This window comes from Colletotrichum costaricense (assembly GCF_030867565.1).
Source record: "Colletotrichum costaricense strain IMI 309622 chromosome Unknown Scaffold_2.1, whole genome shotgun sequence".
NCBI classification, from domain to species: Eukaryota; Fungi; Ascomycota; class Sordariomycetes; order Glomerellales; family Glomerellaceae; genus Colletotrichum; species Colletotrichum costaricense.
The window spans coordinates 3,480,176-3,491,357 of NW_026848231.1; the positions used below are offsets into that span (position 1 = coordinate 3,480,176).

Below are 11,182 nucleotides of genomic sequence, written 5' to 3' on the forward strand. Positions count from 1 at the left end.
CGAGACGAGCCAGTGCAATATGTGACAAACTAGGCCGAGCGAGCCCTCCAATGTAGGGCGGTAGGTTCCAGGTGAGTCGGCGGGCGATGGGTGTGAGTACTGCTGCAGTGTTCAAGCAGAACGAACCATTGATGGGTCAATGTGGGCGCGTCAAATGGTTGGATCGGCCCCCGGCTGACCACCTCAAACCCGTAAGCAATGCTTTTCCAGCGCCATTTTCAGGAAGGAGTTGGTTCTGCACAGGAGCGTGGACAGCCTGCTGTGTAACAGGACTTGACTAGATGCACATGTATCCAAGAATGGACGGCGTCATCACCTCTTTCTTGAAGAGCACAGCTAGGTATTCAATGCATCCGCAGTGCCTGAGCCGGAAGTGTATGTGGCTTCAGGCGAACAAGACGGGCGGTTACGGATACAGAGCGTCCCAACTTTGCTGTGCTGGAGGTCCTACTCAAGAAGATGCGTACCTAGATGAGTGAGGCGCTAGGGCGTGAGACATGCCGCAGACGAGGGATTGAAATGATGGTGTTGCAGAGAAGTTCGTCATGGACCCGGTGATGGATCTCGACGGGGTGAGAAAGGAGTAGCGTGGGCTAGACAGACGAGGATGATGAGAGGCCGCGCGATGTGATGATGTAGGTAGGAAACATCGGTGGTACTGACGGAATCATGAAGTTGGAAAGAGGCGGATCCTGTCTGGAAAGAAAGGTGAGACCTCGGCGGCCAATGAGACGCTGTCTTGTCCATGGCTTGGGTTTGGAACTTGTAGAGCAAAGAGGGGGCGACTGTCGTTGGTGATAGTCGGGACCTGGAAAGGGCGAGAAGTGTGGAAGAGAAAGCACGCTGGTGGCAGGGCACCTTCCTCCCTGCAGTAGTCTAACCAAGTTTGCGACCTTCAGTAAGCGGGAAAAGACAAGTGCATCTTGGTGCCTTCCAGTCTGGGTTTGCCTCTGAGCTGGAACCAGCTACCTTACCTAGTAAGGCAAGTTTTCTGACATTTGGGGCAAGGAGATTCGGGGCAAGAAAATCTAGGAAAAGAGAATCAGGACATTGAAGGCGGCATGGAACACTTTCTTCCCCTCCATTTCTGACCTCGGGGTTGGTCATGCTTAGGGTCTACGGAGTACCGTCCGAGGAAAAAGAGACACGATCTATCTTAGCCTAGAATTGTGCAAGGACCTGGCCGGGGCGGGAGTCTGAATTTTGGGCCGAAAATTGGACCCTGGAAATATCGTGGGCCCTTCCAACGTATTCCCGGTCGGCAAAGTTGTGTACATAGAGCACCAGACTTGGTCATAAAACCAGCTTCTAGCAATTTGCCAACCATACCCAGTCTCGTGTATCTGTGCCTAGCAAGCATGCCACAACTGTAGGCAGACGAGGATGATCAGCATGTATAACAAAGGATGTTCATGTTCGTGAAGTTTTCTTCCATCATGTGGTCATGAGGTTTCTAACCGGCTAGCTAACATATCTGACCCATTTGCTATACTGTGCGAGGCCGAGGTGGTCACGCAGGACTCATCCTAATCAATGTGGTCGTCGATGCAGGCAGTGAGGGAGCCGAACTCTCGGCAACAGGCATGACAAAATATCAGACCATGCGTTCCCCCCATAGCCCTCAAAACGGGGCCGAAAGAAAGCAGGGCAGAGTTTTTTTTTTCTTTCTTTCTTTCCCAACTCCTGTTTCTCGCCGTCCGAGTCCGTCCGAGTCCGCCAGGTTGTCAAAAGGCGCAGTCGACATTGGACGGACCTAGGGTATAAAAGATAAACCTCGCCGTAACAGTAGGTAGGTTAGAGACGGTCGATGGTCGGTGCCACCGGCGTGACGATCGGGCCGTTCCTAGCACATAGTCTACTTCAAGCCCGTACCGATGCCGAGGACCCCGTCCGAAAACTTCCACAGGCCGGCGGGAGGGAACATTAATTTACCAGTGTTTTCACCAATGCAGCAAGCAAGAACTAGCGGACCATAGGTACATACTTCAGTACCGAGCAGTCTTTCGGGAATGGACGAAAAGAATGAGGAAAGCAAAGGGTCTAAGTCCGCACCCGCGTCAAGCAGGTACCACGGTTCATGCTTATTGTTGGCGTTGGCAAAAGTCCCTCGAACCTCTGAGGAAGCGAGCACGGATACTCAAGCCTATCACCAAGGGTAATGGCTCGCCCAAACATGAACCAAGGGAGGAATGACGCTGATCTCAGGGGAGAAGCTTAAACACACTGCATTGTCGATTACACGAATCTGTATCTGTGCATGCAGCATGTATCGTCCGAATCTGCTAATTGGTTAAGGCACCCTACCAAGACCCGAAGTTATCCCCGACGCCTCAGATAGACGGTGCAGGTAGGCAACAAAATCCGGACTTAACGTCGTTTGTCTGCCGTGCGAGTCCCCCACACTCCCGTCCGCATGCCAGAACGATAGGTAATCACACAGAGAGGAGGAACCATCTTGAAGTTGGAAAGCCGTTGGTCTTGGTCCTGGTCTTGGTTTGCAGTTCTAATCCTGGTTCGGCCTGGGGGCGTACGGCATGCGGCATGCCAGACTGTCCCCTGGGCCTGACATAACGCTCAGTGCGCCCATGCCTGCTACTGACGGAAGGGAATCGCGTACAGAGCGTGAGAGAGAGAAGGAGGGAGGTGCGGATAGCTTATCCCGGCAAGGTGACAAGGTTCGTACGGACGCTACCCTACCTCGCGGCTTGGTACAGTACGACGGTGCAAGAGCGGGCAGTAGTGGTGTACTGGTCCATGGGTGAGTTGTGGTGCATTCCGAGATACTTTGGACTTTGTATTTGGCTCCGAAGCTCCGTGCGGCGCGCCTGTCCTTACCAATAAGTGGAGTGTTTACCTAGGTACATACATAGATGGGCGGCCGCACCCTGTTCCCACCCGGAACGTGCTCCAGCGGTACGTACCTCTCGGTTCACCTGGCATGGAAGTTTGACTACCTAGGTAGACGTTCCCGTCTGGGTTGGCTGACGGTTCTGTCAATCACCACTCCGTTGCCGCTTCCCCCCCAAAATGCAATGCAATCCATCTAGTCCAATCCAGTCCAGTCTAATTCCGTCCAATCCTCATCCCCGCCATTTTACCCGAACTTCGTGATCGGTCTCCAGCAGTTTTCTTTTCTCGACTCACACTCCCTCCCCTTCGGTCACCCGTCCATTCAGCATCAATCGAAGCTTGCCCACCGACGCCTCTGGCTCCAAACTACGGCCTACGAATATAGTCTACTCCGTACTCCGTACCTACAGTCCATCGCCGGCTCAACCTGCCATCGCCTACGGGTACTGTGCGGGAACATTGCACCCCGACTTTCCGCTGCCCACGTTCCCTTGTCCCACGCACTGCTCCGCGCACTCTGGAAGCCCGGCCCAGGCCCGCTGCTAATCACCCACCTACCAACCACTTTCCCTGTACCTCTTCGTAGAGGGAGCAAACATGCGTTTCTTGGCTTCAACGTTTACTGCATTCCTGCGCCGCCTCCAGCACATACCGATACCTACCTCTTGAACCCTGGAATGGAGCCGTTGAACGATAACCGCGTTCCCTTCCAACCGTCCTTTGTCCTCGTTGCCTTGTCTGTTGCCTCGCTGACGTCGACATCTCTTCAGCCGCGCTGGACGAACAACGGCGATAGCTTCGCAGTTCTTCGCCGTTAGCTGCGTACGGTCGCAACTGTACTGCAACGCTAAGTTGTCAATCTTGGCCATCATGGCCATCCATACAGTATTACTCCGCATGCCTGAATGCCTACCGGATGGAGCTGACAATCTCACAAGCGGACGTACAAACTACAAACACCTCCAGTCAAGGATCAGACGCCTCTGGCATGCGACAAGACGCCAGGGCAGGACGCCAAACAGGTCACCCCCCGTTCGGAACCCATCCCCGACCGCGCCATGCTTGGTTCTGATCCGCTCCCTATGCAGGCTTCATCCCATCTTGCGGCCCCGGCCTTATAGCATGCCCTAACCACCCGTCTGACGACGTCCCATTGAGCACGGCCAGCGGAGGGGCCTTCTTGCTGGCAATCCAGCAACCAGCCATGCTCGACCCTCTTCCATTCTCCCTGCCCGCGGCCTTCTCCTGGCAAGAGCAAACAAACCGTCTGAATGGACATGCACCTTGCCATTCTACCACGGTTAGCGACGAATAAGAAGCATTCCCCGCATGTTCCGATGGGGCACCGAATCCCCATCAAAATTTGTTTGCTTGCCATGCCAACGTACTAACTTCCGCGCCGTACCGCTTCCCGCAGGTGGCCCTGAACTGTCAAAATTTTCGTGAAGCGCCTTCAAGTCAACGCAACGGAGTCATACACCGGCCTCTGCCTCCTAAGGCCCCCGCTCAACCCCGTCTGGAAGCAAGGGCGAACCTAAGCGCTAGAAATGGATGCTACAAACACTACTTACTTTTGAAAGCCACACAAAACGCACCCGCGCTGGCATAGCGAGCTTAGCGGCGAACTCAACATGGCTATTTGGGGGTCATTTCCGTTCCTGCGAGACTTCGGAATGCCAAAACGACGATGATGGCTACTACTGGTAGGGAACGGCCGAATCCCTGCCATTGATCTTTGGAGAGAGCTTTGAGCTAAGAGAGCGCTTGGTCAAAACTTATGTTGAATAGACTGGACAGTTATTGTCATGTAGGCACCTCGATCCGTGACCAAGCGGCGATCTTGAATGGCACAGTCCTCCTAACTCACAGATCTCCAGAATGAAGCTTCCCGAAGGCTACTCACAACAACCCGCGAGTCACTCTAGTTGCTTTTTGTCGTCTCGCTAGAGTTAGACAGCACGCCAGCCGTACAATAGTCGAGAGCCCTGATTACTCGAAACAGGCGATGTGGCAGCATGTCATTGTTATATCTCGACGCGTGTAGCATCTTCGGTCTTGAGTCCAACACGACTTGTACCAATGGTTTTCACTCTCTCCCTCATTCAACAACGACCCACCGTTCGATATCTTTTACTAGCAGTCCTAGCTTTCCGAACCGAAAAGCCTGAATGGACATTCATTATTCCCTGCTTGGGTTGCAGTCTCCATGCCATCAGTTACCTGATAATTCTAATACTTAATGAAGCTTTTCAAAAGTAATTAGGGTGCTCCAGGAAGTCTTTCAAGGCTTATTTAGCGTGCAACAACATCACGAGAGGAAAAGAAAGCCCTGAGACGAACAGCGCGGGCTCGAATGATGCAATGGCCATCCAGAGATGCAGCCAATGCCATGTAATCAATGGAGACCCGTATAACTGGCAAGGCTTTTGCCGACCGATGCGCCGTTCAGCCCGGCCCACCGCTGTCTCACTTCGACCCCTGCTCTTCGACATGGGCTGTCTCCCACACCTTCATGCACTCACACAAATTATGATTTTTTGTCTGGCCTTACCTCTCGCAACAGCCGGCTACTCAGTTCAACTGAGAATGGACAGAGCGGTAAACGCTTCGACGAATTTGGCACCGGCTCGCGAATCTCGCACCAAACAGGTGTTCGAGTTGCTAAACGTTGCCACAGGATGGAATCTGTCCATCGCCTTGTGGTCCCCGTGGCCAATATGCCCTCATCTGTTGCAAACTCAGACCTTGAGAGGCCAACCTCGTCGACTTATTTGAGGTGAGTGGAAACCAGAGAAATGAAGAGACATCTGCAAATCCAGATACTCCGGGCTCTGGCCGATCAGAGCCTTCAACTTGCGGGCCATTGCAGCAGTTTTGCTCAGTCTGCAGACGGTTGGCAGCGGGGGTGCCTGGGGAGGATGACCAGGGCTACGAGGATCGCCCTCCGCAACCCTCGCATTCAGTGACAGCACATGGTGGGTTTCTGGCCGGGAGGACTACGACTAGGGTCTCCGTTCGACCACATCTGGCTGTGTTTGGTCTGGTACAGGCCTTGTATGCACGAAGATGCGTACCGCCCATGTCTGGTATAGTACATGCTCTACTTGGTCTGCTCACAGTAGTGCAAACACCATGGATGAGCTGGGGGGGTTGCCTCGGGAGGGGTGGGTGTGAACTGTGGTCTCCTGCAGACCACCTGTTGGGATGTCGAGCTGCGGCATTGGATGGGATGGTGGTGTATCCGTACGGGAACTCTTGACTCTCGAGCACACTCTCCCTCCTGGCTGGCACCTGCCACACCTTATCAGGCTGCGGACCAGGGAGGGAAGAAAGTGGAGGTTCAACCTAGTCCTACTCTCTCCCCTTGCACAGCTTCACAAGTATCCGTACGGATACCCTGACCACATTCCACCACGTCCACATCTAAAGGCTTACCTGAGAAAGCCTTTTTATTCTATCCCGCCCCCCTTCTTTACTCCACTGTCGTCAGTCCCGCGCCGGAAAGACTTGCTGTTCTGCTTCAGGCGTGTGTGCTCATCCGTTTTTCTTTGCCTTTTCATATGGCACTCAGACGGACACGTCCTCTCCATATTACTGCGGCTCACCAGTCCCTGGTTCTTTCAACTTGCAGTCCAGCCAAGAGCTGAAGGAGGGTAGAAGCTCACGCTGACTAGACCAGGGTACCTCCTGGTCTGACTTCCTACTTTTCTGCTCGTTCATGTTTCCACAACTGCGGATGCCGGTCTCGCTGCCCCTCGACCTCAAGTTGTCTGCGCGGCCTCTCTGCTCAAACCCCCCCTCGCTTGCGGGACACTGCTTCTCGCCCGCACTCCTCAGCTGGCTGTCACATACCACGGCAACAATCGAGATACACTAAAAAGCCCTAACTCAGATCATTACGAGAGGTACGGGACCCGTCGACAAGCTCGACTCGCCTCCGCCTTGCAGGTCCATCCTTCCTCCAAGATCCACCTCAGCCCGCGAGCCTCGAACTCATCTAGGGCCTTCACCCTCCACTGCTCCAGTTCGTGGTCATTGGCTCTTTCCTTCTCCTCTGATTCTCTTCCGAAGACAGCCGTATCCATTTTCCTCGTGTCGGCCTTGGAAGCATCGCAAACGCGTTCTTGTTGGCTGCTTTGCTCTCTCCCCCCTTCCTACTCCCCAGCATCACCTTTTTCTTGGTCTACAGTCCATTCTACACATCACCCTTCCCTCCCCGAGACATTGCGTGGAGAGTTGCGCTCTAAGACAAAACCGCGAACCAGTGGAGAGGCTCTCCCCCCGATGTCTCAAGCCGTCTTGAAAACAAAGAGGACTTTGAGGTCCGCCCTGGCGCCCAGTCTCGCGAACTGATAGATTTGTTTGAACCACCCGGTCCCGCTCTCTCCGCCGACCTTTTTTCCCCCAAAACCCCGTAACGCCCCTGACGGATCACAAACCTCCTGCTTTGTCGTATCTTTCACTTGGAACGTCAATTTCGTCTCTTTAGCCACGAAACAGCGTCTAGCAATTTCACTGCACCAAGCAAGATCCACGCTCGGAAGCTATTTGTCTAGCCAACACTTACGATCCGACGCAGCATCCCGCTCCTATTCTGTTGGTCTGCTCTGGATCCCAATCTGGCTGGTATTCTTCGGCCGGACTTTGGAATATCTACTGAGCCACCCGCTAAACAAACGTCGGGGCGAGTCTGGCTCTTTACTCCGTCTACCCTCGCGCAGTCATTTCGACATATCACAGCCAACCTCCAACAACATCCCGTGGCCATCAGGCTTGAATATCCCCCAAAACAGTACAATCTTGCCTTGTGCTAGGCTTGATCACGCCGGGATCACATTGAGGTCTGACTTTTGTGGTCCTTTCCTACACACCTACTTCTGTTCCACAACAATCATCTCTCAGAAGTCCCACCCTCTACCACATATTGTAGGATATTCGAATGCAGATATCAGCACCTCAATGTTGTCTAACCATTGTGTAGTTACACATCGTATTCGTCCCATCACCTTCTGTATTTGGTTGGCAGCGTTACACACCAAAATCGCTTACGATAGCCTCTTAAAACTCATACGACGACTCGGTTCTCCTGCCTTAACAAGTGGACGCACTCTTCTTCCTGTCGGTTTGCTCTCTGATCTAATTGTGCCGTGGCCATGGTCCGCGACTACAATCGGGAGCCTTACCCTCGGCAATGGCCCCCTGAACGATTTCCAATTGACCATCCACCCCCCGAGGATGGTAGATACCACGAAGCTCGCGACGCTCGCAGACCTCCGATGGTGAGTAGGCGCAACGCTATCGACGTCTGGCGTAGATCACTTACAGTCAGTAGGATATCGAGAAGGCCCTCCGTGATCACTGCAACATTCCAGCCAAGAGATTCTTCATGGTAGCCGTGTTGGATGATGGCTCTACACAGATGTTCATGAATACGCCGGAGAGACAACCCAACGCTTACAGCAAATTCTTCAACTTGAAGAACTTCGTTCGTCATGTGAATAACGTCAACCACGGGAGTGGTGTGCGTCCTGGTGGGTTATCCAAACTGTGCCGTACTATATGGTTACTAACCCCCACAACGCAGTTGCCACCCCTGTTCATGATGATTCCGAATTCAGCCTTGATGGTGATGGCTATCAACAAGCATTTGGTGGCAGCTATGGTCATCGACACGATCGTCGTCGACTTGGCGGCGATATCTATGACGAGGATGGAAGCTACAAGACGCGCAAGAGGCACAGAGCAGGTATGGGCGGCGGCTACCGGAGACCTACCAACGACGATGACGACGTTGCGATTGTGGTTGCATCGAGCTCCAAGAAGACATTGAAAGTGGGCGACGAGAAGGACTTGTGGAATCTCTACGAGCAACGATTCAAAAACTGCCAACAGACAGCCTGCAAGCTCATCGCCAAGGCTTGGGTCAAGGTGGTTGAGCCTAAGAAGCAGACGAATCACCCCTATACTGGCCAAGACGAAAAGGCCCCCGACTGGTGGCCCAAGCCATGGGGACCTACGAAAGAAGAGAAGGTCAGACACAAGGAGCCTGATCATCTCTATAAGCGAGGTAATATCTCCTTTTAGCAAGCACCTTTTCTAGATGCACCTACTAACGATTAGGACAGAGCGAGTCCACCTTCTGTGTCACATACTTCGAATGATCGTGGAACCACCTGAGAAGCAACACCCGGCCATCCGCAAAATGAACTTGAGCATTTTAAAGCTCGAAGAAGCGACGACGGAAGCAATGTCGGCTTTCTTTGCGGATAAAGAGAACAAAACAAATGCCAAGAAGAAGCCGTATCTAGATGAGATTTTCAAGGTTGCCAAGATGGAGGAGAGGTACAAGAACGGTGAAGTTGGTAAGCGCAAACTTTGTCACACCGACAGACTCGCTGCTAACAGTTCTAGACGGGGATGCTCAGGTTTTCGTCATGTCGGAGGACAAATTTTCAGAGAATTATCCCTCGGACAATGAAGACAATGGCTTTGTCAAGGAAGAGGACGAACATCCCTCAATCACATCTAGCGTATCGCCATCGAAGACGGGACCACAGCACGATCTCTTGCATAACTCGACCAGCGATCATAGCCCAACAGGGCCGTTGCACGGAGGCCCTTACATGAGCGACATGCCGATGCGCGGCCAACAGCAATACTCGACACAGATGCTTTCCTCAAACATGCATCCCGAGCACCATTTTGTGGAAACCAACAACATCCACCAGTCTGGCATGCCACTTCAAGACCTTGTACCGACGACACACGATCCGCACCGTCGCACGTCCCTGTACACTTCACCTACGGAGTACTCAACTACCAACAATGCCGGGATCTATTCACAGCCATGGCAAGGGAGCTCAGCAGCACCTGGTGGCGCTTCCGTCTACTCGTTCACACCGCAGCAACCCGGAACCGGACAAGGACACTTTGCGAACCCTAGTGTGCCACTCAACCAAAACCAGTACATTCCCACACCGTACGACAACATCTCGCGGAGCGGCTTTGATCAGGTTTTCCGGCCTGTAAGCGCCAGTCAAACGCCGGTGCAGAACTCTCAGGGGTTCCCAAATTACCTGCCTACCGACACACGCGGATTACCTGGGTCGGGCGGGAAAGCGGAAGCACTCGCAAGAGGACAAATGCATTGATTTGAGACGAAGTGAACCTGGGACAGATGGTTTGGCCAGCGCGAGGCATCATGAAGTCTTCCGCATATTAAGAGGGGCTGGAAGTAACAGCACAGCTCAGGACTAAAGCCCATTGCGGCAACACTTTAACGGCCTACACGATCTTAGGGTGACTTGGGCACGTTCTCTCGACTTGACGACCACCGGGATTTCCGAAGCAAATCAACAAAATATTAGGCGCGACCAACACAGCAACCACAACCTCAAGGCTACAGGACTAGGTACATCGGAACATCAGAACGGGAAACCAAATGACGGCGTGAAAGGTGCTTTCCAGGATTTTAATGGGCACGGCCATTGTTTTCACTTTCCTAGGGAGCGGCAATTCTACTTTCGTATCATCATCTGCGGGTCAAGAAGCAATCACTTGACAACGGAAGCATACCGGAGCGCAACAACCAGCGACAGCAGTCTTCAGACCACATAAGCAGAATATGAAGCAAGGTGGGGTGGCGGGAACATTTGTCATTTCGAAGACGATGACGACGACGACGACGGGTCGAGGTCGCGTCTAATAGAGCGATGAAGCGTGTCGATTTGCTGGAGTTTTTGTTTCTGATTTAAAACGAGGTCGACGCTTGGGTTTTCACACAATCTTCCCGGCGGCTATCCGATACTCGTGTCACGGCATTCACGCTGTCATGAGAGAAAGACACGTTTCCTTTTGTCCAAATTTTTTGGCAGTGTCTTTTTGCTTCTACTTCATCTTCGTATTAACCCCGAGCATCAGCATATACGGATTGGTTCACTCGGAGGAGAGGATACCTCTACGACAAGGACGACTGGTTTTCTTTTGTTACTTTTTTCTTCCTCTACTCTTGTGATGTTGCTGGCTTAGGCCGTTTGTTGTTTTTGCTTTTTGTTTTTGTTTTTTTCGAATTTCATGCCAGACGAGGCGCTTGGAAGAAGAGATGGGGAGTGTTCTTGAAAATCGTGGAAACGGCTGCAACGGGTGCCAGGGGGACGGAGAAAAGGGTGTCAGAAAAGAAAATGCTATCAATGGCTTGAACAGCGGGAGAGAAAGTAAGATTTTTACATGATGTGATGACGGGAGTTTGTTTTCACGCGTTGTGTTCTTTTTTGGGGAGGTATGACTGGGAAGAGGGAGACGAGCAAGAGTTGTCTGAACGACCTCGAGAGTT

The 11,182-nt window shown here is 52.7% G+C and overlaps 4 protein-coding genes across 4 annotated transcripts; all 4 read left to right on the plus strand.

Annotated features, from left to right (window-relative positions):
• Positions 1-2,009: 2,009 nt before the first annotated feature.
• CCOS01_02795 (uncharacterized protein) lies at positions 2,010-3,668 on the plus strand (the record flags this gene model as incomplete). Its single annotated transcript, XM_060450982.1, has 3 exons — positions 2,010-2,155; positions 2,549-2,758; positions 3,236-3,668. 3 exons carry the CDS (start codon positions 2,010-2,012, stop codon positions 3,666-3,668), a joined length of 789 nt encoding a protein of 262 aa, XP_060319632.1.
• Positions 3,669-3,720: 52 nt separating this feature from the next.
• CCOS01_02796 (uncharacterized protein) lies at positions 3,721-3,971 on the plus strand (the record flags this gene model as incomplete). The annotated part of the gene is made up of 2 exons (XM_060450983.1): positions 3,721-3,735; positions 3,789-3,971. 2 exons carry the CDS (start codon positions 3,721-3,723, stop codon positions 3,969-3,971), a joined length of 198 nt encoding a protein of 65 aa, XP_060319633.1.
• A 1,315-nt stretch (positions 3,972-5,286) lies between these two features.
• On the plus strand, positions 5,287-5,625 carry CCOS01_02797 (uncharacterized protein; the record flags this gene model as incomplete). The annotated part of the gene is made up of 1 exon (XM_060450984.1): positions 5,287-5,625. The coding sequence occupies one exon, from the start codon at positions 5,287-5,289 to the stop codon at positions 5,623-5,625; it is 339 nt and encodes a 112-aa protein (XP_060319634.1).
• A 2,378-nt stretch (positions 5,626-8,003) lies between these two features.
• On the plus strand, positions 8,004-10,001 carry CCOS01_02798 (uncharacterized protein; the record flags this gene model as incomplete). Its single annotated transcript, XM_060450985.1, has 5 exons — positions 8,004-8,129; positions 8,183-8,381; positions 8,435-8,917; positions 8,976-9,212; positions 9,262-10,001. 5 exons carry the CDS (start codon positions 8,004-8,006, stop codon positions 9,999-10,001), a joined length of 1,785 nt encoding a protein of 594 aa, XP_060319635.1.
• Between the last annotated feature and the right edge of the window lie 1,181 nt (positions 10,002-11,182).